Source organism: Phoca vitulina, unplaced genomic scaffold, assembly GCF_004348235.1.
Source record: "Phoca vitulina isolate PV1807 unplaced genomic scaffold, GSC_HSeal_1.0 scaffold97, whole genome shotgun sequence".
Lineage (NCBI taxonomy): Eukaryota > Metazoa > Chordata > Mammalia > Carnivora > Phocidae > Phoca > Phoca vitulina.
This window is the reverse complement of record NW_022589800.1, coordinates 186,551-214,113: the sequence shown is the minus strand read 5'-3', so window position 1 is coordinate 214,113 and position 27,563 is coordinate 186,551. Positions and strand designations below refer to the sequence as shown.

Sequence of the window (27,563 nt, the reverse complement as noted above, 5' to 3'; positions counted from 1 at the left end):
ACCCTTGCCCAGATCTTACTAGCTAGTAGGTAGAAGTGAAGTCACATGAACAGTTAAACTCAAAGTCCATAGTTCCAAAGTTCCTGTGAGTCCCCATTTCAGCCAATTTCAGGGAAGAGGTTGGTTGTCTCATATACGCGCCTGCAGTTCTGCAATGCTTGGCTCAGAACCACCAGATTCTCTTTGTGTTTCCAGAAGCCCAGGTTTATTACTGAGAGCTGTCCGCTCTTTTGGAGTCATCAATAACCCCTTGCCACCACTTCCAATTCCTTATATCCCAGTTGTTAATTTTATTTTGGCCTGGAAATGGTAGAAGGACATTATCTGTTGGTTAAAGATGTGATCTCTAGAGCTAGACTATGCAGGATTTAATTCCAGTTCTAAAAAAGCCCTATATTACATAGTCAGTTAATTAGGGCTTTTTTCATTGAGCCTGAGTGTGCCTCAGTTTCTTCAAATGTAAATGAGGATAATGAGAATACTTTCCTTAAGGTTGTTGCCAGATTTAAATACTTAAATGCTTAGGACATTTGCAAAATGCTTAGGGCAGGGCCTAGCATATAGTAAGCAGTGTGTGAATGTTAGTTATTATCATTCTTTTTACCCAGTGCTTCTAAGTGCAGACCCAATTTCCCGCAGCATAACAGAGACCAAGTTATAATTTACAATAATTCTTTGCGGAAGAATCCAGAATAATTAGTCAGTAACAGAGAAAAATTTCCAAAAGTGACTGTCCATCTACACTGATTCTCTTTAGGGTGGCTCCCTCTCTGTAATAGAGCCAGCATTTCCCTCACCATTCTTTTTTTTTTTTTTTTTTTAAGATTTATTTATTTATTTATTTGAGAGAGCGAGAAAGAGACGGAGTGTACATGAGACGGGGGAGGGTCAGAGGGAGAAGCAGACTCCCCACGGAGCAGGGAGCCCGATGCGGGACTCAATCCCAGGACTCCAGGATCATGATCTGAGCCGAAGGCAGTCGCTTAACCAACTGAGCCACCCAGGCGCCCTCCCTCACCATTCTGAGGTATCTTCCTGCATATTGGAGTCTGGACCAACCCCTTAAAGACCAGAATGGGGAAAGATTTCAATTTCTTCCCTAATCCAAGATTTACTTCTCCTTTTGTCCCAGGAGCTACCTTTTCCTATGATGACTGACAATGGGACTTTCAACTACTTTCAAGGGTTCTCCCATATACCCAACTGTACTATCCCATTAAAATAATGATCTGACATCAGTGCATTTCCTAGAATTGAGTTATCCAATCAATCCTGTTCAATTCCTTTTTGTAGCTGTTTTAGGATAATTTCCATGAGGGGAAGGACTCTGCCTGCCTTGTGCACTACTGTGTTCCCAGTGCCTGGGTATAGTAGGGATTCCATAAACATTTGCTCATGAAGGAGTTCCTTTGAAAAAAGAAGTTCAGGGGTGCCTGGGTGGCTCAGTCAGTTAAGCATCTGCCTTCTGCTTGGGTCATGATCCCTGGGATTGAGCCCTGCATCAGGCTCCCTGCTCAGAGGGAAGCCTGTTTCTCCCTCTCCCATTCCCCCTGTTTGTGTTCCCTCTCTAGCTGTGTCTCTCTCTGTCAAATAAAAAAAAAAAAAAAAAAAAAAAGAGTCGCATGCTCCACCAACTGAGCCAGCCAGGTACCCCAGATTTTTATTTTAAAAATATTGATTGAGCCCTTACTTTGTGCTAGGCCTTACAGTATTACATTTTAGAAATACAGCAGTGAACAAGATAGACACATGGTCTCTGCCTTGAGCTTCAAGTCTTTCAAGACAAACAATTAACAAAGTGTGATGTATCATTAATATAGGGAAGTATGCTAAGGACTAGAGGTCTTCTGCCTGCATTTGAGTAAGGGCAGCTCTGCATTGACCATTTTTGTATTTTGAGATTCCAAGTCAAGATTTTCTTTGTAAATTTTCTCCACTACTACAGAAAGCTTGAAAATTCTTGCCATATATTTAATCTGAGTTTCATTCCGAAAGCCTATTATGTGAGTGAGTGAATGAAGAGACACTGCATATATAGTTATAACCCTGTAAGCATTACTATCCTCCTTTTATACATGAGAAAATAGTTACTCTCCAAAATCTTTTCCCCCCAACTGTATTGAGGAGTAATTGACAAATATAATTGTATATATTTAAAGTGATGATTCAATATGCATGTATGTGTATATATCATAAACATATATGCATGATGATTATAAATACATATACATTGTGGAATGATTATCAAGATGAAGATAATTAACACATGCTTCATATAGTTGACTCACATTGTTAATTCTTTTTTTGTGTGTGTGAATGCTTAAGATCTACTCTCAGCAACTTTCTAATATACAATACCATATTACTAACTATAGTTACCATGTTCTACATTAGGTCCTCAGAATTTATTCTTTTTATTAGAAACTCTGCACCCTTTGACCTATATTTCTCCATTGTTCCCTCACCCCATCTACAAAGTCTTGTGACAATTAAATAGAAAGCCTCATTCCAAATCTCTGTACTCTGTACCACCCCACAGTGCCCACACCCAAAAGTGAATAAATTTTTATTTCCCCTAGAAGAGCAGTCTCTAGTGAGATATTACAAAGCTTTGCCTTAGCTTTCTCCAATATGTAATTTTTTAAAAAGATTTTATTTATTTATTTACTTGAGAAAGAGTACAGGACGGGGAGGGAGAGAGACAAAGAGGGACAAGCAGACTTGGTGCGAAGCATGCACTTGATCCCACCACCAGGAGACCAAGACCTGAGCAGAAACCAAGAGTTGGACCCCCAACCAACTGAGGCCCCCAGGTGCCCCCCAATATGTAATGTTTTAAAGAAAGTAATATAGCATTCTAATAAAAGACAAAAACTACATTATCATTCTAATGAACACAGACAAAGCATTTAGAAAAAATCCAACATCCATTCATGATAAAAACCCTCAACACCAAGATAGAAAGGAACTTTCTTAACCTTATGAAGAGCATGTACAAAGAGCTTACAGCTAATATCATACTTAATGAAAAAAGATGATGCTTTCCCCCCTAAAACCAGAATAAGACAGGGATCTGTGCTCTCAAAACTTTTATTCAACATTGTACTGGAAGTTACAGCCATTAGAAATTAAGATATAGCATGCTTATAATTAAGACACAGCTTTGTCGATGGACTATAGAAGTTGATGATTAATAGAATATGATCCAAAATTACTGCCACAGGCTGAAAGATTAACGGAGTAAACATGAAATATAAATTAAAGCCAAAATTAATGTGTTCAGGCTGAAAAAGCAACAGGAAGATACAAAATTCTGCAAAAGCATTACCGAGTACCTACTGCGTGCCATGCACTAGAATGCACTAGAATCCTCACTGGGTGATTTGATTCCAGACCAAAAAAAATGTCAGGCTAGACTAAGGCAAAATTTCCTGCGATCCCTAAACTCCTTTGACACTTATTAAGAGTTCTCTAATTCGACTCTGTTAATTCTTCAGGATCGAGGCTGTCTAGTATACTTTGATTTTCCATGGTTTCCAATAATTAGCACAAGTTTAATGCCCTTCTATTGGATGACTGCTTTGCTTCCGCTACCTGAGCCAAACTACACAGAAGCTAAGGACCGTTATTTACACATGTGAACAGCGCATTTCAGAAAGACAGTGCCCGTCACGGTGCCCGGAACAGCCTGAAAATCTAACAATTCTCCCAAGTTTGGGAAGGCGTCCGAGTTTTCTGAGATTACTTCTCTGAGCATGAGCGGAAGTCACCCTTTCGGCAGTCTGCGGTTTTTTCAAATGATAGGTGCTATATTAAGGAGCAATCACCTTCATTCTGCTTTTCCCGTCGCACCCACAAGCAAGTGACCAGGTGGCAAATTTGTCTTCGTTACAAGAAAATAAAGACCGCACTCACAGAAGCCCTAAAGCAGCCCAATACCCCATCTTCCCATAGTAAAGATGGCGGCCCCCTGAGTATAGACTACAGGCAGTACTACTTCCGCGTTTTTCGTGCGCCCTCGTCCAACATGGCGGACGAGGCCACCCGGCGGGTGGTGTCCGAGATCCCGGTATTGAAGACTAACGCCGGACCTCGAGATCGTGAGTTGTGGGTGCAGCGACTCAAAGAGGAATATCAGTCTCTTATCCGGGTTAGTTGTGCTTCTGCGGCCGACCGCGTCGCAGAAGGGTTGCGGGTAATCAGGTGTTCTTAGGAATAGGCTCCGTCTGGAAGCCGCTTCCGGTTATAAAATTTAACTCCCAGATTCATAGAAGCTGGACGATTGTGGGGCTGGGGGAATTTAGTGAGGTATGTGGGGAGGAGGCAAAAGAAACTCTGTTTAGGTGCCCCATTGGGGCCAAAGCAGCAGTTATTTTAGGGATACGCCCTCCCGGAAGGTGACGTGTCCCTCTGGCTCCAGGTGTTTGCTCTCCTGGATGTAGGGGAGGTGGTCAAAAGGAATTCCTGGGGCTCTAAGTCCCAGTCGCTTCTCTCTGTTCCCTCTTTTACCTTTCCTAAGGGAGGAACACACGCTAGAGCTTAAAATTCAAGTAAGCATTAGTTGCAGAGGGTTGAGGAGTTAAGCTCACGTTAGGAGTGAACCATCTTCTCAGCAAATCTCCCTTCTGTGGAAAGAGAAGACAGTTTATCTTCCTTGCAGTGGTCTCTGCCTGTTTCAAAGGCCAGCAGCTCTCCTGACACACGTATTTATTTTCACTAAAACAAACATATTTGTACACCTAGCACCTAGGGACGGGATCCAAATCCGAATAAGGTGGAGCCTACTGAGATAGATGGAAACAAACCATTATAATAACATTAAGGGGAAGGAAAGGGAGAGATTGCTAGGATGTTTTGAGAGCAGAAGGTGAGACACCTAATCCACCTTGGGTCTGGTTGGGGAAGGCTTCATAGAAGAGGTAGTGCTTGAGCTGAACCTCAAAGGGTAAACATAAGTTAGCCTGATAAACATGAGATGAGAGAGGGATGTTCACGGCAAAAGGAACAGCATGAGCAAAAGCATGGGAGTTACAAACAAATGGCATGATGTGTATAAAGAAACATAAGTTCAGAGTTGCTAAAGCATCAAGTGTATGACAGGGAGTGATAGACAAGGCTTGAGAGATAGGCTTGAGTACTTGAATTTTATCTCGGAGGCACTTTGAAGTATTTTAAGCTGAAGAGTAACCTGCTCAGATTGGATTTAGACCAATCACAGTGAGTAGAGAGGAAAATAGAACTAAAAGAGATAAAATTGAAGGCAGAAAACAAATTAGGAGGCTGTCATTAATCCAGGCAAAAGAAAGGTGATGACCTAAACTGGATAGTTTTAGAGAGGATAGAGAGAAGGGGTAGATTTGAAGAACCTTCAGACACCGTGAAGGATTGGTGGAGAGGAGAGGAGAGGGAGCGTCCAGGATGATTCCCACGGTTTGGCTTGCATTACTGAGTGAATGCTAATACTGTCATCTGAGATTGATGCAGTGGAGAAATGGTCTGAAGAATGGGGGGGGGGGGGATGCTGAGTTTGAGGTACCTGTGAAATGAAGTTAGAAATCTCAGTATATAATTGGATATGGAGTCCAAAGCTCTGAGAAATGGTCTGGATTAAAATAAAGATTTGGAAATCAACACCCTGTGGGTACTAGTCAAAACCAGGACTATATGAGATCCTCCAGGGAAGGAGTGTACCATAAAATGAGTTGTGGGCTGAGGGCAGACACTATCAGAAGTGGGACGAGAACCCAGACAATGTCATCAAGTATTTTGTCCTTGCTAAACTGAGTGGGACCCAACTGTTCTATTCTCTGCTCTGAGCAAGTCTCCTGCTTACCAGTGTAACTTTGTCTTCAGCTTTGCTTATGTCAGAAAAGCTGGGTACATACTAAGAGAGAAAGTAATTGCATGCTTTTCTTTTGAGGGAAGAGGGACTGCCTTTGGCTTCAACTTTCCTCTCAAAGACCTCATTCTCTGCTTTTAGTATGTGGAGAACAACAAGAATGCAGACAATGATTGGTTCCGACTGGAGTCCAACAAGGAAGGGACTCGGTAGGCAGACCCTCTTGGGAGTTTTGGGGGTGGGAATCTTACGTGGCTTGAGCATTTTAATGTCCCAAAGCCCACTGCCGGGCCTTCCCTGCCTCCTGTTAGCTGTCTCCACTCCCACAGCTCCAGAGTTCCTCAATTCCCATCCCATGAGTCTCCCAGAAGAACGGGCAGATTGGACTGAGGTTTGGTCTTTGTTATAGGTGGTTTGGAAAATGCTGGTACATCCATGACCTGCTCAAATATGAGTTTGACATTGAGTTTGACGTGAGTATGATGGAATGGGAAGTATGGAGGTTAGTGGAAGGGGAGGGATTAGGTGATTGTTAACAAGCTAACCTTTCTTGGAGGGACCAAAGAAAACTTTTAAAATGGGAGGGAAATGCTGAGGTTTGAAGCAAGCATAGATTACAGCTACTCATGTCCATATCCAGAATCCTGGTGTGTACATGCTTCTTGGGGGATTGGCGTTGTCAAACATTTCAGTTCAACCAAGAAATGGGTATTGATTAGATTAGTTCATTTCTATCCTGCTATCCTGCTTCTGTTTCATTAAGGCCTTGTAATTTCTCCAGATTCCTATCACATATCCTACTACTGCTCCAGAAATTGCAGTCCCTGGACTGGATGGAAAAACAGCAAAGATGTACAGGTGGGACTCAATAGGAGATGGGAAAAGGACAAAGAGGACTTAGGAGAGAACTCTGGGACAGGAATTTTCCCAGAGTCAGCTTGCCTCAAGGGCTTCAAGGCCTCCCTCTGCCAAGTCTGGGCAAAGTACTTAACTAACCTTGTGCTCAGTTCTGATCACTAGTAGTTATATTGTGCTTCCCAGAGGCCACTATGCTTTATGGTAAACTTCGCATGTCAACACCTTCTTCCTCTTGTCCCTCTCATAGGGGTGGCAAAATATGCCTAACTGATCACTTTAAGCCTTTGTGGGCCAGGAATGTGCCCAAGTTTGGACTAGCTCATCTTATGGCTCTGGGGGTAAGTTTGGGGTATTTGATATATAAGGGAAGGGGGAGGAATTAGTCACGGAGCAATATAAGAAAAGTAACTGAGAATAAACAAGGAATGACAAGTGTTTTCCTTGGGCATGTTCCCGTAGAATCTCTCTGGGAAGGAGCTTCTGATGGAGCAAGAGGCATCGACCGTGTGGTAGTAATCTCACAGGGTCTCCCTTGTATTGCAGCTGGGTCCATGGCTGGCAGTGGAAATCCCTGATCTGATTCAGAAGGGCGTGATTCAGCATAAAGAGAAATGTAACCAATGAAGGATCAAGCCACTGAGGCAGGACAGAGGGACCTTTGATAGGCTACGTTCCTGCTTTCTGTGCATCACTCTTACTCATCCAACTGCTTCCTCCCATACCCCTTCACCCATAATTGTTACTAAGTAGCTGCATCAGGCATTGCTGAAAAAAAGAAACAACAGCATTGCTACTGAATTTCTAAGGCTACACAGGGAGGAGTAAGACTGGGGTTTTGGGGAACCAAAAGGCAATTTGTATCTCTTCCCCAGGTGGAGCAATTTGAGATCCAGGAAGGATGGGAGTGCTGAAAGTGGGTGCATAGTCTTTTTGGTTTCTGGAGATAACTCATCAATAAAAGCTGCTTCCTCTGGTGGCCCGTGGTTCTCATTGGTGGCTGTGAAGAGAGGGTGAGCAGGCTAAGACCCAAAGCACATGTACAACTACATTAGTTTGGGAGGGAGGGGAAAATGGAGGAGGATGCTGTGGTCAGGAGCTGGGAAATGAAAGGCAATCTTGGACTGCTCTCCCTCCTGCTGAGATCTGCTTGCAGAGATCTGCTTGTGTCCTTTAGCGGGGTGCCTACTGCTTTGGTCTGCAAGATGCTTGAAGAATGGTTTTGCAGGACCAGCATTCCCCGCCCTCCAGGGATCTTCCCATCCCTATGTGGAGTGCTGGATGCTTCTCCACTAGTCTGCGGGCTGGACCCAGGCATTGCAGCGTCCCACACTCGCACCCCTGCTCCCTGGGAAGGATCTGTGCTGCAATCCTGGGGGCCATACTACGATTATCAGATCTACATCCCTATGGTTTGGAGCGATGGTTTTAAAACAATTCAGGGCAGATCTGGGAACCGGCGGTCCTAAAGTTGGCTGCGTTTCCATGGTGGCGGCGGCGGAGCCAAGGGGCGGGTTCACGCAAGCGCCGAGGAAGCAGGTGGGTGGATTCCGAGTGGGGGTGCGCAGGCGCTGTGAGAGGCGGTGAAGCCGGTGGCCGGTGGCCGGGCGGGACCAACAAAGATGGCGGCGGCCCCTGCGGCGGGAGAGATCTGGGCAACAGCTGCGGCTAAAGCTGCAGCCCGGCCCTCGGGGGGGCTGCACGGGGGTAGTAGGGGGTGGCCCTGAGCTGGGGCTTGGCCCCGGCTGGCCTCCCCCGCCGCCTCACCGGGGGACAGGTACGGGCCGGGGCGCTATGGCGTGGGGGGGGGCCGCGGGAAGACTGCTCCGGACCCGAGAGGACGCCCTCCACAAAGGCAGGGCGCGGGGGGCCCAGCAGGCCTGGGGGAACTGGGCTGGAGGGACAGCATCCATGGACCGCAGGGAATACGCCGCTGGACCCCGTAGCCAATCAGCGGCCTCGGCCTTTCTGCCCTCGAGGGGGGCGGACCCGGCTGAAGCCCTGCTGTGGTGGGAGAGGTGCGGAGATTAGGGTCGGGAAGTCGTTCCTCCTCCCTCCCCGCCGCTGCCCCTGAGCCCCGACACCTCGTTGGAGCTCAGGGGTGGGGGAGGGAGTGATTCGCAAATCACTCATTTAGTCTGCTTCATTTGCAGCCCAGAGGGACAGGGGTTTGAGGGTGGAATGCTGTCTTTTGGGTTGTTTTTCTGACATCCACACCCTCATTTGTCCAGAAATTCTGAGTGACCCAGGGCACATCCCACTTGATTAGCCAGGTGTGGGGGCCCTTGTCATGAGCGGTTAGATTATAAAGACAGCATATAGAGACTATCATTGGCTTTTCAGTAAAGCTGTATTCTGCAGGAAGGGCGTGAGGAATTTAGAAAGAATCACAGTGGTGGGCTGCTATCATTCATTCATTTACTCAATGGATACTAAGTATTTACTTTGTGTCAAACATTTTGCTAGGTACTGGGGATACAATGACTGATATGATAGACACAGTTCCTGCCCTCAGTGTATGTAGAAGCTAGTGTGGTAATGTAGGTTGCCATCTCCCTCCACATTCAAATGCTGACCCTCTCTTCTCCTCCCAGGTCCAGCCTGTGGTGTCCACAATGCCCCAGGCCTCTGAGCACCGCCTGGGCCGGACCCGAGAGCCACCTGTTAATGTCCAGACCCGAGTGGGATCCAAGCTACCATTTGCCCCGAGGGCCCGAAGCAAGGAGCGCCGAAACCCAGCCCCTGGGCCGAACCCCATGTTAAGACCTCTGCCTCCCCGGCCAGGTCCCCCTGAGGAACGGCTCAAGAAACTGGAGCTGGGACGGGGACGGACCTCAGGCCCTCGTCCCAGAGGACCCCTTCGGGCAGATCATGGAGTTCCCCTGCCTGGCTCACCACCCCCAACTGTGGCTCTGCCTCTCCCTTCCAGGACCAACCTAGCTCGTTCCAAGTCTGTGAGCAGTGGGGACTTGCGTCCTATGGGGATTGCCTTGGGAGGGCATCGTGGTACTGGAGAGCTAGGGGCTGCACTGAGCCGCTTGGCGCTCCGGCCTGAGCCTCCCACTCTGAGACGTAGCGCCTCTCTCCGCCGCCTCGGGGGCTTTCCTGGTCCCCCCACCTTGCTCAGTATACGGACGGAGCCCCCTACTTCCCATGGCTCCTTCCACGTCATATCTGCCCGGCCCTCTGAGTCTTTCTACTCCGATGACAAAATGGTGAGGACTTGCCAGCACACGTGGCCTTTCATGCCCATGTTCCTCTATGCCTCTAGCTTTCTTGCCATCACATGGCTTTCTTTTCCCTCTTTTCCCCAAGTTCCTTTCTCAATCCTTCATTACAGCAGCTTGGACTCTCCACTCCCTTAAGTACCCTTGAGCTTCATAGACCTTTTTCAGGTTTTCTGTGACTCCCCAGCATGGTGTGCCATTTCAGTCTCCAGGGAATTAACCCAACCATTTGGAATTCTTCTCCGGGTCCCCAGGCCCTTACTCTCCCTTGCTTCACCTTCTCTCCTAGGATGCTGCCTAGGCCTAATTAATCTCTGGAGCTGAAGAGGGGCGGGCTCAGAACATCTGAGTTAGTGTGGTTGTCCATTTCCCGAGCTAAGTGAGCTAGGTTTGATTGCAGTTGGAGCCATCAGGAGAGGGCTCAGGAAGGGGCCACGGGGGCGGGAGGGGGCTTTGGGAGAAGCAGGGTGGGTGTGGGGAGCAGCTGGGCAGCCATGCCAGTGCTTGGGGAGCTGCCCCAGGAGCTGCAGCGCCGGCTGGCTGGGCAGAGGAGTAGGTGGGGAACAGGTGGGACAGCCCTGGCCGAGTCCGTGGTACACTCAGCCGTGATGGGCTTACTGCTCATGGCCTGTGAGGTAGGGAGCCCCCAAGACCCTGTGAGGGAAAGAGGGTGGAGTTTGGGGGTGAGGCTCAGGGGTGGGAAAGCTGTGGGCAGCATGCTGTTGAAAGGTTAAAGTGCCAGGTGGGATACATGGGAACCTGCCGACTCACCTCTGACCTTCCAGGCTCATCACACACTGCTTCTGGGCTCTGGTCATGTTGGCCTCCGAAATCTGGGGAACACGGTGAGAGCCACTCTCCTGCCCTTCGTTGCTAACAGGAATGTGGAGTGGGGTTGGGGGAGGGGCGCTGACTTGGGGAAGGTGGGGAGGGTGGGGAAGGAGAGCACTGAAGCTCTCCTAGGCTTCCTGGCCCTGGTCTGCAGAAATAATGTCCATGTCTCTCCTGCTCCCCAGTGCTTCCTGAACGCAGTGCTACAGTGTTTGAGCAGCACTCGGCCTCTTCGGGACTTCTGTCTGCGAAGGGACTTCCGGCAAGAGGTGCCTGGAGGGGGCCGAGCCCAAGAGCTCACTGAAGGTGCGGCAACCACTCCTGCTCCCACCTCTCCAGTCCCCTCCCCAACTTCTGGGTCCATGTGCCGGTCATGGCGGCCCCAACCCTTAAATCTGGCGGTTGTGTTTTTTTGCTGGTGCCTGCTTCCCTAGAGATTGTTTTCTGCCCTCAGCCTGCTTGGGCTTGCCTCTTCCAGTCATGAACCTCTGTTTCCCCACACCCACCCCAACAGCCTTCGCGGATGTGATTGGTGCCCTGTGGCACCCTGACTCCTGTGAAGCTGTGAATCCTACTCGATTCCGAGCTGTCTTCCAGAAATATGTTCCCTCCTTCTCTGGATACAGGTGGGAGAGCTAGAGGGTATGAGATTTCTCTCTGGCCATGTGTGGGGGTTGGGCCAAGCCGGGGCCCTGGTAGCGCTGTTCGGAGCCTTCAGATGTTCTTCATCCAGGAAGTGGGGACCGATGTCTGGGCAGGAGATAGTGTCTTTGGATTCGGGGATGGGGGTGGGGGAGGTGTCAGTTGCCCACCCTCTGTTTCTGGCTGTAGCCAGCAGGATGCCCAAGAGTTCCTGAAGCTCCTCATGGAGCGGCTACACCTCGAAATCAACCGACGGGGCCGCCGGGCTCCACCGATCCTGGCCAGCAGTCCAGCGCCCTCTCAACCGCGCCGTGGAGGAGTGCTGCTGGAGGAACCTGAGTTGAGGTGAGGTCACTCTCCCTGGCAGTTTCTCAGCAGCATGCATCCTTCACAGAATGAGGATGGGAAAGGCTCAGTCCAGGGAAAGGCTCAACCTAGAAAATGGTTTGAGAAGCAGCGCAGAAGGAGGAGGAAGGAGGCCGAGGGGTGGGGATGGAGGCCAAGGCTAGGGTAGGGATGTCCTTGGCCTGAGGGAGAGGGGATAGCTAATTCACAGCCAGGCACATAAAGAGTTTAAAGCTCAGGGAAGTCAGCTATTCTTCTCTTGTCCCTTTCTTTTCCTCTCACCTTGGATTTCCCCCAAAAGTCTTCTGAAGCGTTACTCCTTTGACACTTCTCCGAAATGTCGAGAAGGAGCTGGGGTATGGGTGGGGTGCAGGACTGTGTGGGTCATTTCCGTGGTGCTGGGGTGCCCAGTGATCCCCCGTCTCATGGGTGCTCCCTACTTCCCTTGATCTGCGGTAGTGATGACGACCGAGCCAACCTAATGTGGAAACGCTACCTGGAGCGAGAAGACAGCAAGATTGTGGGTACGGAGTGGGCAAAGCTACGCGGGATGATTGGTGTGTGTGGGGGTGCGGGCTTGGGAGAAGAATTGACACTGTGAAGGGGTGTGGGGACAAGACTAGACGATGAAAGTGTGGACGGACAGGGGTGAGGGGTTTGTTAGGAGTGCTGGCATTGGGAAAGGAAGGGACGGGCAGAGGGGTGGGAAGAGACGGGGACCCAAGGAATCTCAGGCGCCCCACAGTGACTGTTTCTCCTGCCTCTTTGCTTCTATCTAGACCTGTTTGTGGGCCAGTTGAAAAGTTGTCTCAAGTGCCAGGCCTGTGGGTATCGCTCCACGACCTTCGAGGTTTTTTGTGACCTGTCCCTGCCCATCCCCAAGGTGGGATTCCAGAGGATTCCAGGGGTGGATGGGACATGGGTTCTGTGACCCATCCCTACCCACCCCCAGAGCGTGGGAGGGAGCCCTGTGGGTCTCTGGAGTAGAACTGAAGCCTGGATTGATTGAGAAGACTCGGAGAAGGAAATTCAGAACATGCTGACCTTTCATTCCCATTCCCCTCCCTCCCCCCAGAAAGGATTTGCTGGGGGCAAGGTGTCTCTGCGGGATTGTTTCAGCCTTTTCACCAAGGAAGAAGAGCTAGAGTCAGAGAATGCTCCAGTATGTGAAGTTTCACAAGGGATACAGTAAGGGTGGGAGACCTGGGGAGGCGGGGGGCTATGGGTAAAAGGGGTTGCATGATGCTTTGGTATGGGGGAATAATACTTGTATGTCTGGGCTTGTGTTGGAGTCTCAGATATGTCCTAATAATCCTCGGGCCAAGGGGAGTAGCCCGGAGGATACAGAAGTCACAGGGAGCATAGTGAATTTGTATGTGAGTCAGGGGTCAGAAAAGCCAGTCGAGGTGAGGAGTGCATTAACATGACATTATTTGACATTTATTCAGGTGTGTGACCGATGTCGGCAGAAAACACGAAGTACCAAAAAGTTGACAGTACAAAGATTCCCCCGAATTCTCGTGCTCCGTATCCTAATCCTCAAATTCTTACTTCTCCCATCCGTTTTACCCCCCACCCCTACCCACCGCATGTTCCATGTCTGCAGAGGCTGGACATTTGGGAATTGAACTTTCCTACCACACTCCCAGGGTGTGTTCCCGGAGGGGAGAGTGGACACCATTCACGACCTCTGCCCCCTTCGAAGGCCCTCTGCCCCCCAAATGCTCCTTAACTAGGGCTTAGATCTTAATCGATTTTCCGCCTCCCGAGGCTCTATCAAGAAAAGTTCAGTAGGTGTGGATTTCCCGCTGCAGCGACTGAGCCTAGGGGACTTTGCCAGTGACAAAGCCGGTGAGTCTGGAAGGGAAGGACCTGCTGAGCTCCTCTGAAGGGGAGGGAGAGTGGGCGCGGGCACAGCTCTGACGGTAGAATGCGATGGCCTCTAACCCCCCAGGAAGCCCCGTCTATCAGCTGTATGCCCTCTGCAACCACTCGGGCAGCGTCCACTATGGCCACTACACAGCCCTGTGCCGGTGCCAGACTGGTTGGCATGTGTACAATGACTCTCGGTGAGAACAGCCTCCCGCGCCGTTCCTGCCCCATTCCTGCCCCATTCCCGCTGCAGCGCGCACACGGCGCACACACTTTTCCCTAAGACGAGGCGGCCCCGCCCCCGGAGAGCAGAGTGCTCTCCCAGCTGCTGGGAGGTTGCTCCGGTGGGGAGGAGGGGATGTACGGGAGTGACCCCAACCCCCACCCCATCTGCCTTCCTCCCAGTGTCTCCCCTGTCAGTGAAAACCAGGTGGCGTCCAGTGAGGGCTACGTGCTGTTCTACCAACTGATGCAGGAGCCACCCCGGTGCCTGTGACACCCCCTTTAAGCCCTGGCACCTGTGAAACCCGTTCAACACCCTTAAGCCCCAGGCTCCCCATTTACCTCAGAGACGTCTATTTTTGTGTCTTTTTAATCGGGGAGGGGGGAGGCGGTGGTTGTAGCTCCCATTATTTTTTTTATTAAAAAGTATCCTTCCACCTGGAGGCTCCCTTGTCTCCCAGCCCCATGTACAGAGCTCCCCAGGCCCCTGCCCGTGTACAGCCCCCAGCCCCTCTACAATCTCACTTTTTGTGAATAAATTTATTAAGAAAAAGTGATGTCCTTATTTCTATTTGTGCTTAGGGGGTGGATACAGAACTGGGCCGAATTGGGAGTGCTCCTCGGACCCAGTTCCCTCTCTGAACAGATGGGGGTGCTCTCGGAGCCGGGTGAAGGTGGGGGTGCCGGACGCGGACACGCGGGTGCGCCGTTTGCCCAAGCAGCGAAGGTCTATGTTGGGGGGAAAGAGGGAAGGCGAACCGGGGCCCCGTGAAGCTGCGGGGAAGCCCGTGCAAGCACTGGGGCGCCGGGTTCTGCCCGAAAGGGGGCTGCCCCTCGAGGGCGAGGCACCGAGGACCCCTGTTGACAAACACGGGGCACGTTGCCGGGCGGCCCCGGCTCCCGTAGGCCCAGGCTGTTGCTAACATCAAGGAGCTGTTTACGGCGCCGCCTCCCCACGGAGCAGCCCCAGTGTCCCTATCTGCTCTCCCTACACCCCGCGCTCGCGTGGCCTCCCCGCGGGCCGTCACCCTCCCCGGGCCTGGGAAGCCGGGGCGCGCTGACCGCGTTCCAGCCCGCGCCGCCGCAGCCCTGGGGGCGGGCGGGGCCGGGCCGGGCGCCCTCCAGTTAAGCGCCGCTCCGCGCCGCCGCCGCACGCCGCGGCCGGGCTCCGCGGGGCGGGAGGAGCCGCCGCCAGCCCTGTGCTTTCATTGGCTGACGTGATCCGGGGCCTCCCGGGGGCCACCAATCCGGAGGCGGGGGAGCCCGGGGCCGCGGGAGGGAGTGGACAGGAGTCGGAGGGCCCGAAGGGGGCGAACGGAGCGGCGGCCCCAGAGCCGCGGGCCGGGTGGGGGTGGGGCGCCCCGCGGCTCCCGGAGCCCTGCGCGGGCAGATAGCGTGGGCGGGGCCCTTATCCGCCTCCCCGCCGAGCGCCGGCCGGGGGCCCCGAGACCTCTCCCTCCGGTTCCCTCAGTCCTCTCGCGGGTGAGTCCTGGGCCCTGGGCGGGGACCTCACTGGCCCCACCTCGTCCGCCGGCTCTGCCGTAGTTTCCCCCGAAGCAGTGCGTGGCCGGGGGTGGAACGTGGAACCTGCGGGGGGCTTCTGCAGAGCAGGGTGCTCCCCGGTCAGCCTGTCCGATCGCCCCTCTCCCCTAGGCTTCCCAATGGGCCGGACCGTGGTCGTGCTGGGCGGTGGCATCAGCGGCTTGGCCGCCAGTTACCACCTGAGCCGGGCCCCCTGTCCCCCCAAGGTGAGTGCCCCATCATGCCAGAGGGAGCCTCCTTTAATACTCTCCTCCCGTATCCGGCTAAAGGGAGCGCGCCACCGTCTTCCCCTGCGGACCCTTTACCCCGAGGCTGTAGGCCGTGCAGCGTGTCTCGCTCCTGTCCCCAGGTGGTCCTGGTGGAGGGCAGTGAGCGTCTGGGAGGCTGGATCCGCTCGGTCCGAGGGCCAGGTGATGCTATCTTTGAACTTGGACCTCGAGGAATTCGGCCGGCGGGAGCCCTGGGAGCCCGGACCCTGCTCCTGGTGAGGGGATTATGGAATGCCCAGGAGGGCTTGCGGAGGGGCCTTCACTAGAGGACAGACTTGGGAGGAAGTATTGGTGGGCCAGTCCTTTCCTTAGTTTCTCCTCTTCTTGAGGATGTTTGGAGAGCAGGTTTCTGAGCTTGGCTTGGACTCAGAAGTGTTGCCTGTCCGGGGAGACCACCCAGCTGCCCAGAACAGGTTCCTGTATGTAGGTGGTGCCCTGCATGCGCTGCCCTCTGGCCTCAGGTAACGCTGTCACCTCCTTACCGCCTGTCTTTCTACCTTGCCCGCATCCTGTCACCCCTTCCATTTCCCCATCTCCCAGTCTGTCCGCCCTCCCAGCAAGAGGAGCCAGATGAACAGAAATGACTATGCCTTCCTCAGTGCAGGGGGCTATTCCGCCCTTCGCCTCCCTTCTCCAAACCTCTGTTTTGGGCTGGGCTGAAAGAGTTGACTGCGCCCAGGGGCAAAGACCCTGATGAGACTGTGCACAGTTTTGCCCAGCGTCGCCTTGGACCTGAGGTAACACGGCCCAGAGGCCCCCAAATCCCTCTCCTCCTAACCAGCAGCAGAGCCCCCTACTCAAACCTTCCACCTAGGGGCTCTTCTGTATCATTTGGGAACATCCTCTCCCTCTCTTCACACCCAGTAGTCCCCAAAACTCAGCGTTGAGACTGAATGCCTCCACTTCCTTCCCATTCTTTTGTTATAGGGGGACTGCTCCCCACCCCAAACCCTACCCCACCTCTGATCCCTGCAATGCAGCGGCACTGGAAAGTAGTCTGTGCAGCTTCTTCCTTGGCCTCTCACTCCCAGTCTCTCCCTTAAGGTGGCGTCTCTAGCCATGGACAGTCTCTGCCGAGGAGTGTTTGCAGGCGACAGCCGGGAGCTCAGCATCAGGTCCTGCTTTCCCAGTCTCTTCCAAGCTGAGCAAACCCATCGTTCCGTTTTACTGGGGCTGCTGCTGGGGGCAGGTGAGTGGGGGGGCTGGTTCAAGGGATGCAGATATTAAGGACCGCCGGAGTAAGGGACTGGAGGCCAGGGACGCTGTTTCAATGATCCTTCTTTGCCTCCCCTCGTGCAGGCCGGGGCCCACAGCCCGACTCAGCACTCATTCGCCGGGCCCGAGCCGAGCGCTGGAGCCAATGGTCACTGCGTGGAGGGCTGGAGACGTTGCCCCAGGCCCTTAACACCCACCTGACTAGTAGGGGGGTTCATGTTCTCAGAGGGCAGCCTGTCTGTGGCCTCAGCCTCCAGGCAGAAGGGCGCTGGAAGGTAGGAGAGCCCCCTGGTGTGTAACATGTGTGTTCGAGTTTCCATCTTTGCCTGAATGGCCAGGGTTGGCAGGACTAGTTACTCGTTGTTTTCCTGCCCTAGATGCTATTTAAACACGGGCTATCCAAGGGTCTTAGGCCTTATTTGTAGACGTTCCTCCAAGACCTGTTGGATCCAACTCTGGACAGAGGTGGTGTTTGTGAGTGGCTTAGATAGGGGAAGGGACAGCCCAGCCCCACTGCACATCTCCGAGTGGCCACACTGGCTTCCGTCCGGCCCACTGCCTGGAGTGATGGCGGGGGTGGGCTCCGTGCCGACTGCAAGGGGGGTCTCTTCATCCTGGGGCAGCACTCAGTGTCTCCTGCCAGTTCGGTGCCTGGGAATTGGAGGCAAAATTCCCATTACCTCTGTTCTCACATGTTTTCGTCCTGTCAGGTGTCTCTGGGGGACAGCAGTCTGGAGGCAGACCATGTGATTAGCGCTGTTCCAGCTTCAGGTACTGGGGTAGCCGCCCTCCCTGTCCCCAGCCAGAGTGAGGCCAAGTGTAGCTTCCTGGGCCAGCGGGAGCACGCTGTGAACGCCTCCTGAAGCAGGCCCCTGGCTGTTGTCCCCCAGTGCTCAGCGGGCTGCTCCCCGCCCAGGCCGCACCTCTGGCCCGCGCCCTGAGCGCCATCCATGCTGTGTCCGTGGCTGTGGTGAACCTCCAGTACCGAGGAGCTCGTCTGCCTGTGCAGGTGGGCGTGGGCACAGATGAACGAGAGCCACGGGCCCAGCCGGAACCCTCCTTCCCGACCCGGGCTCTTGCTGCCTCCAGGGATTTGGACACTTGGTGCCATCTTCAGAAGACCCGGGCGTCCTGGGAATCGTGTATGACTCCGTTGCTTTTCCTGAGCAGGATGGGAGCCCCCCTGGCCTCCGAGTGACGGTGAGAAGCAGCAGCTTTGCTTAGTGGGGGTTTCCAGAGGCTCCCTCTGTGCCCACTAGGTCAGGCCAGGCTGGTCAGTGCCACGTTCTCTCCCTAGGTGATGCTGGGAGGATCCTGGTTACATACGCTGGAAGCCAGGGGCTCTGTCTTACCTCAGGAGCTGTTCCGACAGCAGGCGCAGCAAGCGGCTGCCACCCAGTTAGGGCTGAAGGAGCCACCAACTCACTGCTTGGTCCACTTACACAAGGTGAGTTGAGGATTCGCCGCTTGGCTCCCACTGGAGGCAGGGACCGGTGTACCTGTTGCCGTCTACTCGGGCTTGGCCGTCACCAACCAGAATTTCCCCGCATCCCCTCTTCTCTCCCCAGAACTGCATCCCCCAGTATACGCTAGGCCACTGGCAAAAACTGGGTGAGTTGGGAAAGCGGCTGTGTGAGGAGGGCAAGGAAACCAGACCCCCAGCAGTAACAGTCCCTTCATCTTCTCCTTCCAGAGGCAGCGACCCAGTTCCTGGCTTCTCGGAGGCTGCCCTTGACTCTGGCCGGAGCCTCCTATGAGGGGGTTGCTGTCAATGACTGTATAGAGAGTGGACGCCAGGCAGCAGCCCGGGTCCTGGGCTCGGAGCCTAACGGCTGATCCCCAGCTCTCACCTCCTCCTTGCTCTGCTTTACCCACGAAAATACAAGTTGCTGGAGCTTGGCTGGGTCTGGTTGTTCCGTCACCTCCAGGCATATGGTGGCGGCTGGGGGGGGGTTGGCGGTGGAGGAGCGGGTCGCAAAGGTAGGCACAAGGTGCCTGGGATGCAGCAAGCAGGAGCAGAGGCAAGACAAAGTCCTTTATTAGAAAATATATCAAAATCCCAGCCCCCTGAGCCAGGTCCAGAAGAGGAAGTGACTCCAGCACTGGCAGAAAGTACCCAGGGAGGGGCTTCCTTCACCAAACGTACTTCCTCGGAACCATAAATAGAATAAATATTCACAGAGGTCCCAGGAAAAGCCAGATCACTCTTCTCTCCACGGAAGAGGAAGGACTTGGGGTCCAGCCCTGCTCTTACCCCAGGGGCCAGGGACTCTGAGGAGTCATCACATAAAATCATGACATCAAGGATTCACAGTCATAAGCCCTAGCAGGTGACCCTAGAAAGAGGGACCCCCAGGACTGAAGGAGCCCAGCTCCAGTCCAGCAGTGAGGAGAGGCCCTCGCCTCCAGCGCAGCCCTGGAGTTCAGTCCCCCCACATCCCTCTAAGACCAGTGAGGAGCTGAGGGTGGGGAGAGTACAACCCCTCTGATTCAGTCTCATGATTGAGGAGGGCAAGAAGGAGGAGTCAGTGTGAACCACGGGGGGCTGTGTGGTTGCCAGCAGGCAGAGGGCCGGGCCTGGCTGGGGGCCGGCGCTGCAGCATCTCTTGACGGAAGGCCTGGGAGGAACCAGGTGGGTAACGGGGACCAGAGGGAGTCCGGGGACCCCGAGGGTCAGTTCCAATGTCTGCTGTGATGTTGGTATAGAGAGGGCCCAGCTCTCGAGCCAGCAGTCGGTATGTCAGTGAGTTCATCCCATCTTGCGTCCAGGAATTCTGAGTACGGACCAGGAGGTCAAATCTGAGGGTCAGAGGTTGGAGAACTAAGGCCCAGAAAGAAACAGCCAGGAACCTAGGGAACATTAGGATGCAGTACTTTCCCTGGGGGTGCAGAGCCCTACGGAGGCATAGCGGTTCCCAGGCAGTCCTCCCTACCTGTGGGGGTTTTCCTCGTTGCCCTTATCGCCTCGATGCTTCACCATCTTGTAGTGCCCCACCGATGTGGGGGGGCGAGAGATCTTCATCCCAGCCAGACGCACCCTGCGGGAAAAGGGAGGGCACCTTGGAGGACCCCAAGTGGAGGAAAGCTGCTGACTGGTCAACAGGGAGAGCTACGGCCAGCAAGGAAGCAACACATGTTTCTGTACACAACGACTAGTATTAGTTAGGCAAAAAAAGTGCCACATACTGGAAGAGAGAAAGTCAAACAGAGCGAAGGAAACGGCACGAGGGAATGTAAGGGCTGGACGCAGCCAAGTCCGGGCACCCTTTGGCCTTTTAACAATGGGCAGGTAGGTCCGCACCTCCCATCTTTGTTTTCTAAGTGGCTCCCAGGAACTGCCCTGGCATTTGCTCAAAAGGACAGGACAAGCCCAGGAGTTGCAGCCCCAAGCTCAGCAATTCCTACTTAGAACAGTGGCTAAGCGGCCTTGACTCCCTCACCCTGCACCCCCCCCAACCATTAGTGTTAGGAAAAGAATGGAACCAAGTAATCAGGACCCCACCTCTGACACACAGAAGCAAGAGCCGAAGATGGCCTGGGAAAGTACTGAAGGAACACGTACATTTAGAAATTGCTGGATCCTTTACACACATAGAGAGGACAAGAACTCAGAGAGGTCATCTGGAGGACACGAGGGGGAGGGGAAGCAATGGGTCCAGCATAGCAAGCCCAAATTTTCACACCACAGATAGGAAATTGGGTCAGCTAAGGCTGAAGGTCAAAATGTTTCACATGCTAAAAATGAGCTGGCATCATGCCAATGACACAGACTTAAAACCAGAAAGCGATTCTGGGCGATATGGAGCAGAGCCCCTCCTCCACAGCCCCATAGGAAGTGGTCTGGATGCAACGTTAGCAGAAGGCAGGACTGAAGTATGTCTAGGCCCCTTTCCAGCTCTGGAATCCCATGATCCTACAGCCTATTGATCTTCCCTTCTCTCCCAGAAACAGAACTCACCAGATCTAGGAGACTGAAGGGTGACAGAATGGGGAACAGCACGAAAAGCCTGACCTGGGTAGATGGGAAAAGCTAAGGGAGAGGAATGGGCACAGTGCAGGACCAGGGAGCTAAAGCCGGTGTTAAAGGGTTAGAACCAGGGGTGGTCTCGGAGGACAGGGATCCAGGCCAAGGTGGGGGTGGGGAGTGGTGGCAGGAAGTCTGACCTGGTAGCAATGTCGTCATCCTCACCACCCCAGCCCCAGTATTCATTGGGGAAGCCATTCATCTTCAGGTACTGGTCAGGAGTGAGCGCCGAGACTCCTCCAAAGTACTGGGGGTACGGGAGGCTAGGGAGAGAAAGATCCGTGGGTTCCACGAGTCTTTTGGGGAGACATCCCTACCCCACAATCCCCTTGGCTCTTCTTCTTCCAATGGATGGTGGGTGTCCCTACTTCCCAGCACCCTCTCATGCCCTCTACCTGTATCCGAACTTGTTCATGGCAACAGCAACATGCCGGGGTCCCCGGGGGTCACACACATACAAATTGTGGTCGTTCTCAGGCAGAAGGTCCACGTCGTGCAAGAACAGGCAGTCCCACTCCTCGTCACGCAGGGCCTCCCGCACCCCAACGTTTAACAGCTTGGCCCTGTTAAATGTTCCATTTCCAGCCTGGAAGGTAATGGAGAAGAACCAGACCACATCTGTAGGTAGTAGCGTGGAGAAGAGGGGGCAGAAGGACAAAAGTGAAAGGAGGAGAATCAAAGTGGGGGGAGTGGGGCAAGGAGAATGAAGAGAAAGCCAAACTTTCATTTTTTCATCCAACAAATCGTTTTTGAGCATCAGTATGTGCCCGATTACTTACATGCTACTGTTTAGCATTTAATCCTGACAACCAACAGCCATGGAAAACAGGTGTCTATTAGTTTTCATTCTTTGCTTCATTTTAGGGGGTTAAGAATCTTGTTCAAGGTCACATATGGGACAAATGGCAAGACTGGTTTTAGTCCAAATCTGTCCAATTCCAAATTTGTGCCATTCCCAATTCAACCAAGGAAAAATCATGGAGAGTACAGGGCAGTCGGAATACCCTGAACAGAGTAAGGAGGACTAGGGGGCTAACAAGCTGGCAGAGCAGGGCTAGGTGCTTCTCCACATTCAACAGTCTGACCCTCTTAAAATTATTCCAGGGACCCACAGTCGGAGAGCTGTGCGGCACTTCCTCGAGGCTTCCTACCAGAAAGTCCGAGTGGAGGAGGCTGGGAGTACCTGGTGGATGACATAGATGCCGTACGCAAGCTGCTGACGCTGCAGGAAGGGGTGCAAGTGGTAGAGCAGCAGGCGAAGGTGGTGCTCCCGGGCCCGGTGGGGCACAATGACGGCTGTGCGGGAGCGGGGCTCACACCCGGCGGGGCGGTACCGGCCCCCCGGTTCCACCCGGGGATTCCTCTCCACAATCTCTGCCAGTGACGGCACTGGGCTAAAGGACACGGACACGGGACCCACTGTTGGGAGGGAATGGCGAGGTCAGGGATTAGAGGGGCGACGAGAAAAGAAGGACCTGCAGGGCCTGGGAACACCGCTGGCCCCGGCAGTCTGGTTCTCGGACTCTGCTCCCCCAAGGGCTTACACAGAAATCTACACACCTTGAGCTTCCCATCATTGGGACAGCTTTGCAAAGTCTGAAAGGTGCAGGCTCTTTACTTAGCCTACCTTATTTTAGGGTTCCATAACTCCTGCCTCACTAGGTTAGAAGATGGAGAACACAGAAGGACCTCAAGCTAACTAACTAACCAACCCGGGGCTCATCTACAAAGGAAGTAATCGCCGGCCCAAGGCAGCAAGAGAACATGAACGGCCAGGCAATGAAAGGTTGTGGCTCAACCCAGGAGTCCAATCTAAATTCCAAATCCAGAGCCTGCTGATCTCAACCTCTGCCCACCTTTGGTTACATTAACCCCAGGTCCTAAATCTCACGCCTGCCGCCCTAGCCCTGTCCCCACACCCTGGCCTTCCCTTTACCTCCTCCTCCTTTCTGCACTCACCTAAAAGAGGAGACCGTTCTGGACAGTAGGGCAGACCTTGAGGAGCTGGAGGGCCCCCTGGGGCAACAGGGGCCCCAGGTAGGTGACTGAGGTTACTGTAGACATCATGGGGATGAGAATAGTCAAATGTCGGCCCCTGCTCTCGGCCAAATAGGGCACTGAGGCTTCGGAAGCCCCCCAGTGACAGGTACATCATGACAGCCAGCTGGGAGCCCACAAGCAGGGCCAGTGTGCAGGGCCGCTCCAGCAGCCTCCGCAACATCCTGGGCTCAGGTCTGAGGAGGGAGAGAGGAGAGTTCTGGGGGCAGGCAGGCGAAGAGCAAGCCAGCAGAGAGATCATCAGTTACGAACCAAGGTGGTGCCAAGAGTTAAGAGGAAAAGACGCAAAGAGCAAAGGTCACAGAAGGGAGCACACAGGTGTACAGTCATGCACCGAAAAGAAACAGAATGTAACCACCAGCAGCCCTACCACTTGCCATTTCCAGCCTAAGTTTCACTCTCCTCCACCTCCTCTCCAAACCACTCAGGCCAATTACTCTCAGTCCCCACCCCCAAGGATGCTTACATCATTCAGGTCCTTTTCAAAGGAGTCTCTGGAGAACCTCCCTCCCAATTTTAGAGAGGGGTGGACTCACCTAGGTTCAAGCTGTCTTCTTCGGGATCATGGGGACTTCAGGGGGTCCCGGGGGGGCAGAGCTGTGAGGCATTATCTAAAATTGGAAATGTCACAGAGGACAGAGAAAGGCTCCATCCAGCACTCCAACAGCGATCCTGGGACCAGCTGGAACAGAAGTGGTCAAGGATAACCACTCACCCAGAGGGGCAGAGATCAAGAGCAGGGTGGAACTGGTTTCCCAGCAGTAGAAGTGAGGGAAAGTGGCCTGGGAGGGAAAAGGGGAGGACCCAGAGATGCTAGGTCCCTGGCCTGTGCCCCAGCTGCCCTGGAGTGTCAGGTGTACCTGTACTTAACCATACCCCACCCCGACAGGACCGACCTGTTTGGGGAGTGGGGACGGGGTTGCTAATGGAGACATTATTTTCGCCAAGGGGTGAGGCAGTCACGACAGGATTGTGGAGTGGCCTCAGGAGAACCCAGGGCGGAGTAGGAAACAGGTTCCTTTCCGTTCTTCACGTGCCTGGGCGCTAGCCCCGCAGGTGCAGGGAGCGTGACCACCTGGGAGCTGCAAGCAAACAGCCCCGGAGCGCGGCGGGGAGTAGGATGGGGGTGGCGTCGTCTACCTTTTCTACCCTATCCCAGTCCTAGCGGGGGTAGGGAGGAGGGTTACCGCTAAAAGTGAGATGGGGAGTGGGAGGGCTGGGCAGAGCCCGTCGGGGGTATCTGGGCTGGCTCACCTAAGGGGCGTGGTCAGCGCTCTGCGGAGGGTCACAGCCCAGTTCTTTCGGAGCACCCCAACCTCCCACCCCAACCTCCTCTTGCATTTGCAATGTGAGCCCACCGGCCTCTGTCCATATTTCCACCTGGGACCCCCTCCCTGCTCAAGCTGGTCTCCAGCCTTTACCCGAAACTTCTCATCCTCCTAGTCGCCCGAACCTTTCTCCCGGGCCTCTCACCCCATCATCCCCAGCCCACGTACCTGCTCTTCTGCTTCCCGTCGTCACCGCCACCCCGACAGCCTGGCAGGCATCGTCACCGCCATCTTGGAAGCGGGCGGCGCTGGGCGGGGCCTCGCGTCACGGGGCGGGGCCTCGCGTCACGGGGCGGGGCCTCGCGTCACGGGGCGGGGCCTCGCGTCACGGGGCGGGGCCTGGGTGGAGCCGCCCGGGCGGGCGGGGCGCGGGGGGGGGGTGGGACCGAGGCCCGAGCGCAGCCCAGCGCGGCTGGACTGCTGGGGGAGTCGTCGGGGGCCTCTCCCCTCTGGTTCCACTCCTGACCGGATGCCATTTCCCACCCCTCAGACTGGGAGGATAGCAGCTCAAATCAGGACTTTCTTGCAGGGCCGAGCTTGGCCCAGAGGCCAGTGCGACAGTTTCTGGCGCGTCCCGAGACCTGTCACCGCGGGCCAGCCGCTTCCCGGAGTGTCCGTGGTGCCCCCGCAACTTAATGCCACTTAGTATCAGAATTGTTTCTTGCTCAGGGTACATCGTTGCGACTGCTCTGGCGCATTTTTGTATCCCCATGGTGTCCCGCAGGCCTTGAAATAGAAACGATTAGTTAATAAAACAAGGAAACATTGAGTGAGGAGGGAAGGGCGGCGTCTGCTTTAATGTAAAATTGTGTTTTCCCAGATATTAGAGTAAAATGGACGCTCCATTAGTACGCAATGTGTTTATCTTGTGGCTTTCACGACCCTCTTAGCATGTTGTGTTTCTTAGAAGCAGATGTTCACACCCAGGAAACTTAGAATAACTCACAGTGTGTGCCTCCAAAAGGGAGGGATATAAACAATACAGTGCGGTAAATATGATTGCCCAGAAACTGCAACTCATTCAGACGTAGAGACTTGGGAAAGACTTCCCAGAAGTGATGGTTAATGGGGAACCAGAAGGACTCATCTATAGCACATCCATCTGCCCTATGAGATTCTGTTTCCGAGGGAGCTATTTTACAACTCTGTGTAGGTAACTGATCCACATGCAAATTCTGTGAGGACTGAGGTTCAGTGAGCTCCCTACTCCCTACATTGTAAAAAACAAAAAACAACAAAAAACAACGAATATGAACAGTCCATGTTCATATTCATTTTTGTGTTCCTGATCTGTAAATGTGTGTTCTTTAGATTTCTTTTAAACTAGGTATTACATTGCATTGAATGGACGGAGGTTTCTGTGATTTGTCCTGCATAACCCACCACCCCACCCGCACACTGGCAGGCAAGCTAAAGAATGTTGTTTGTGAGACATAAGTGACCCAAGGAGGCTGGTTAATTGACATTAACTGGCCTCCAGGTCAGAACTGGCCCTTCTGGTCTGGGCGCCAAGAGCTATAAAATTTGCCTACAGCCCACCATCTCCAGGCTGGGCTGGCTCCCCAGAATGGAATCCAGGAGGGGAGGCAAACACACCTAGCCCAGGCTCCTTGAATATGTAAAGACATGATAACATAGGAATGCAGCTGGCTCCAAGCTGCACATAGGCAAACAAATGTTGAACTTCAGACCCCATCATTTGCCCTACAAGTACGGCCCTTATAGGGATGGTCAGTTGGAAGTCTCAGCTGGAGAGGCCTCTCTCCATCGGCATTCCAGCTTGGCTGACTCCATGGGGGCTTCCCTACCCGCTGATGAGGTTGGATGTTGTAAGTACCCGATTAGATTGCCTTCATCTATGCGCAGATTTTCCTTTTCTTCGGTTTCTTTTAGATTTTCCTTTTCTTCGGTTTCTTTTAGATTTTTATAATATCAATAAAGTGTTTTTTTCCCTTCGAAACGGAGAGTACAGCTGCTGTGAATCTTTTCTTTAGAACACACATCTCTCAGTTCCCACGTGAGTTAAATAAAATCTGTAACACATGTTCATTTTTATTTGGGTATTGACAATAACTCTGTCCTTGGCCAAACTTTAGACAGGCTCCTCTGAGGCTTCTTTTCAAATAAGCCTCATCCTTGGACCACTGGCCACTTTGAGCAAGAATTCTGCTAAGTCAGGTTAACCAGAATCTCCTCATCCCTGATGTAATCATCCACTGACCCTATACATATCCCCTCGTCCTGATTGTATTCAGAGTCAAGTTCCACCTCTCTCCGGTTGGGATAGTCTTCACACTTATCCCAATAGTCCTGAAAAAAAGTCTTCCTTACCTTTTGAGCAAGTGTCAGAATAATTCTCTTCAGCAGCGGGAGAGTCATAATTTCACCTTTTTCTGAACATTGTGTTTTATATATTTTTAAGATTGTATTTATTTATTTGAGACAGAGAGAGCACGAGCAGGGAGAGGGGCAGAAGGAGAGGGAGAAGCAGACCCTTGCTGGGCAGGGATCCCAGGACCCTGATCTCATGACTGTGAGCCTAAGGCAGACGCTTAAATGACTGAGCCACCCTGGCTCCCCAGAACATTGTATTTTAATAGCTGTCTAGAGTTCTGGACACAGGAAACCATAAGTGCAAAAGTCTAAAAATGAGAAGAAAGGAGGGAGTTCGGGAAATTAAAAATGGATCAGTAAGGCTAGCCAATCAGGTAAAGGGCATGGTGAGCTAGGAGTCAGAAGAGGTGAACAGGTGCCAGGTAGTAAAAGACTCCATAAACGCTTAAAAAGAATGGATTTTATCCTGGGGGAAGAGGAAGGCGGAAAAGTGCTCTAAACGGAGAGTGCTACTGTCAGAACTTTAGGAAGTTCTCTCTGGTGGAAACACAGAGCATTCACTGGAGTGGTCAAGACTGGATGCAGGAACACCATTTCGGAGGTCACTGCAGAAATCCAGGAGTGAGGTGAGGCTCACGCAAAATAAGGCAATATCAGTGGGGGCGGTGGGCGCCTAGGTGGCTCAGTTGGTTAAGCTTCTGCTTTCTGCTCAGGTCATGATCCCGGGGTCCTGGGATCAAGCCCCCATGGGGCTTCCTGCTCAGCGGGGAGCCTGCTTCTCCCTCTCCCTCTGCTTGAGCTCTCTCTGTCAAATGAATGAATAAAATCTTAAAAAAAAAAAAAGGCAAAATCAGTGGGAATAGAGGGAAGAGGTTGTCTTTGAGGACTTTACAAGGCCAATAGGGCTTGGTGATTGCATGGATGTGCCTATTCAGGGAGTCAGAAGACTCCCCGATTCCT

General features: G+C 53.0%; 4 protein-coding genes across 12 annotated transcripts; 3 read left to right on the top strand and 1 right to left on the bottom strand.

Annotated features, from left to right (window-relative positions):
• The first annotated feature begins 3,806 nt into the window (after window positions 1–3,806).
• Window positions 3,807–7,674, top strand: UFC1 (ubiquitin-fold modifier conjugating enzyme 1). Its single transcript, XM_032397263.1, has 6 exons — window positions 3,807–4,150; window positions 5,981–6,048; window positions 6,249–6,312; window positions 6,621–6,697; window positions 6,945–7,035; window positions 7,241–7,674. The coding sequence occupies exons 1-6, from the start codon at window positions 4,028–4,030 to the stop codon at window positions 7,319–7,321; spliced, it is 504 nt and encodes a 167-aa protein (XP_032253154.1). The 5' UTR covers window positions 3,807–4,027; the 3' UTR covers window positions 7,322–7,674.
• A 102-nt stretch (window positions 7,675–7,776) lies between these two features.
• On the top strand, window positions 7,777–14,388 carry USP21 (ubiquitin specific peptidase 21). Its single transcript, XM_032397262.1, has 13 exons — window positions 7,777–8,471; window positions 9,289–9,909; window positions 10,707–10,766; window positions 10,938–11,058; window positions 11,267–11,378; window positions 11,584–11,739; window positions 12,199–12,263; window positions 12,519–12,622; window positions 12,815–12,901; window positions 13,188–13,266; window positions 13,483–13,590; window positions 13,694–13,808; window positions 14,017–14,388. The coding sequence occupies exons 2-13, from the start codon at window positions 9,310–9,312 to the stop codon at window positions 14,105–14,107; spliced, it is 1,698 nt and encodes a 565-aa protein (XP_032253153.1). The 5' UTR covers window positions 7,777–8,471; window positions 9,289–9,309; the 3' UTR covers window positions 14,108–14,388.
• Window positions 14,389–14,446: 58 nt separating this feature from the next.
• Window positions 14,447–18,886, top strand: PPOX (protoporphyrinogen oxidase). 5 transcript variants are annotated; one of them, XM_032397271.1, is made up of 13 exons: window positions 14,447–14,507; window positions 15,487–15,581; window positions 15,725–15,859; window positions 15,957–16,105; window positions 16,249–16,381; window positions 16,689–16,833; window positions 16,944–17,134; window positions 17,570–17,630; window positions 17,750–17,868; window positions 17,949–18,059; window positions 18,157–18,306; window positions 18,428–18,470; window positions 18,553–18,886. In XM_032397271.1, the coding sequence occupies exons 1-13, from the start codon at window positions 14,480–14,482 to the stop codon at window positions 18,693–18,695; spliced, it is 1,503 nt and encodes a 500-aa protein (XP_032253162.1). In that variant the 5' UTR covers window positions 14,447–14,479; the 3' UTR covers window positions 18,696–18,886. The 5 variants fall into 5 exon arrangements, with proteins under 5 accessions (XP_032253162.1, XP_032253157.1, XP_032253159.1 ...); XM_032397266.1 differs by having other exon boundaries at window positions 14,448–14,507; window positions 15,990–16,105; XM_032397268.1 differs by lacking the exon at window positions 14,447–14,507 and adding an exon at window positions 15,127–15,315 and having other exon boundaries at window positions 15,990–16,105.
• B4GALT3 (beta-1,4-galactosyltransferase 3) lies at window positions 18,876–24,526 on the bottom strand. 5 transcript variants are annotated; one of them, XM_032397272.1, is made up of 8 exons: window positions 24,438–24,526; window positions 23,478–23,623; window positions 22,843–23,117; window positions 22,067–22,302; window positions 21,279–21,469; window positions 21,024–21,146; window positions 19,793–19,897; window positions 18,876–19,658 (listed from the first exon to the last, which is right to left on the bottom strand). In XM_032397272.1, the coding sequence occupies exons 3-8, from the start codon at window positions 23,102–23,104 to the stop codon at window positions 19,385–19,387; spliced, it is 1,191 nt and encodes a 396-aa protein (XP_032253163.1). In that variant the 5' UTR covers window positions 23,105–23,117; window positions 23,478–23,623; window positions 24,438–24,526; the 3' UTR covers window positions 18,876–19,384. The 5 variants fall into 5 exon arrangements, with proteins under 5 accessions (XP_032253163.1, XP_032253164.1, XP_032253165.1 ...); XM_032397273.1 differs by lacking the exon at window positions 24,438–24,526 and adding an exon at window positions 24,196–24,428; XM_032397274.1 differs by having other exon boundaries at window positions 19,323–19,658; window positions 22,843–23,140.
• Between the last annotated feature and the right edge of the window lie 3,037 nt (window positions 24,527–27,563).

Coding starts and splice junctions, on each gene's coding strand:
- B4GALT3 (XM_032397272.1), bottom strand. CDS start 23,104: ATGTTGCGGAGGCTGCTGGAGCGGCCCTGCACACTGGCCCTGCTTGTG. Junction 21,147..21,278: donor ATGAACAAGTTCGGATACAG/GTAGAGGGCATG, acceptor TTCTCTCCCTAG/CCTCCCGTACCCCCAGTACT. Junction 19,659..19,792: donor AACGAGGAAAACCCCCACAG/GTAGGGAGGACT, acceptor TCTGACCCTCAG/ATTTGACCTCCTGGTCCGTA.
- USP21 (XM_032397262.1), top strand. CDS start 9,310: ATGCCCCAGGCCTCTGAGCACCGCCTGGGCCGGACCCGAGAGCCACCT. Junction 12,264..12,518: donor AGAAGACAGCAAGATTGTGG/GTACGGAGTGGG, acceptor GCTTCTATCTAG/ACCTGTTTGTGGGCCAGTTG. Junction 13,591..13,693: donor CTTTGCCAGTGACAAAGCCG/GTGAGTCTGGAA, acceptor CTAACCCCCCAG/GAAGCCCCGTCTATCAGCTG.
- PPOX (XM_032397271.1), top strand. CDS start 14,480: ATGGGGGTGCTCTCGGAGCCGGGTGAAG. Junction 15,860..15,956: donor GAGCCCGGACCCTGCTCCTG/GTGAGGGGATTA, acceptor TCCTTTCCTTAG/TTTCTCCTCTTCTTGAGGAT. Junction 17,631..17,749: donor TAGCGCTGTTCCAGCTTCAG/GTACTGGGGTAG, acceptor GTTGTCCCCCAG/TGCTCAGCGGGCTGCTCCCC.
- UFC1 (XM_032397263.1), top strand. CDS start 4,028: ATGGCGGACGAGGCCACCCGGCGGGTGGTGTCCGAGATCCCGGTATTG. Junction 6,049..6,248: donor TCCAACAAGGAAGGGACTCG/GTAGGCAGACCC, acceptor TCTTTGTTATAG/GTGGTTTGGAAAATGCTGGT. Junction 6,313..6,620: donor AGTTTGACATTGAGTTTGAC/GTGAGTATGATG, acceptor TAATTTCTCCAG/ATTCCTATCACATATCCTAC.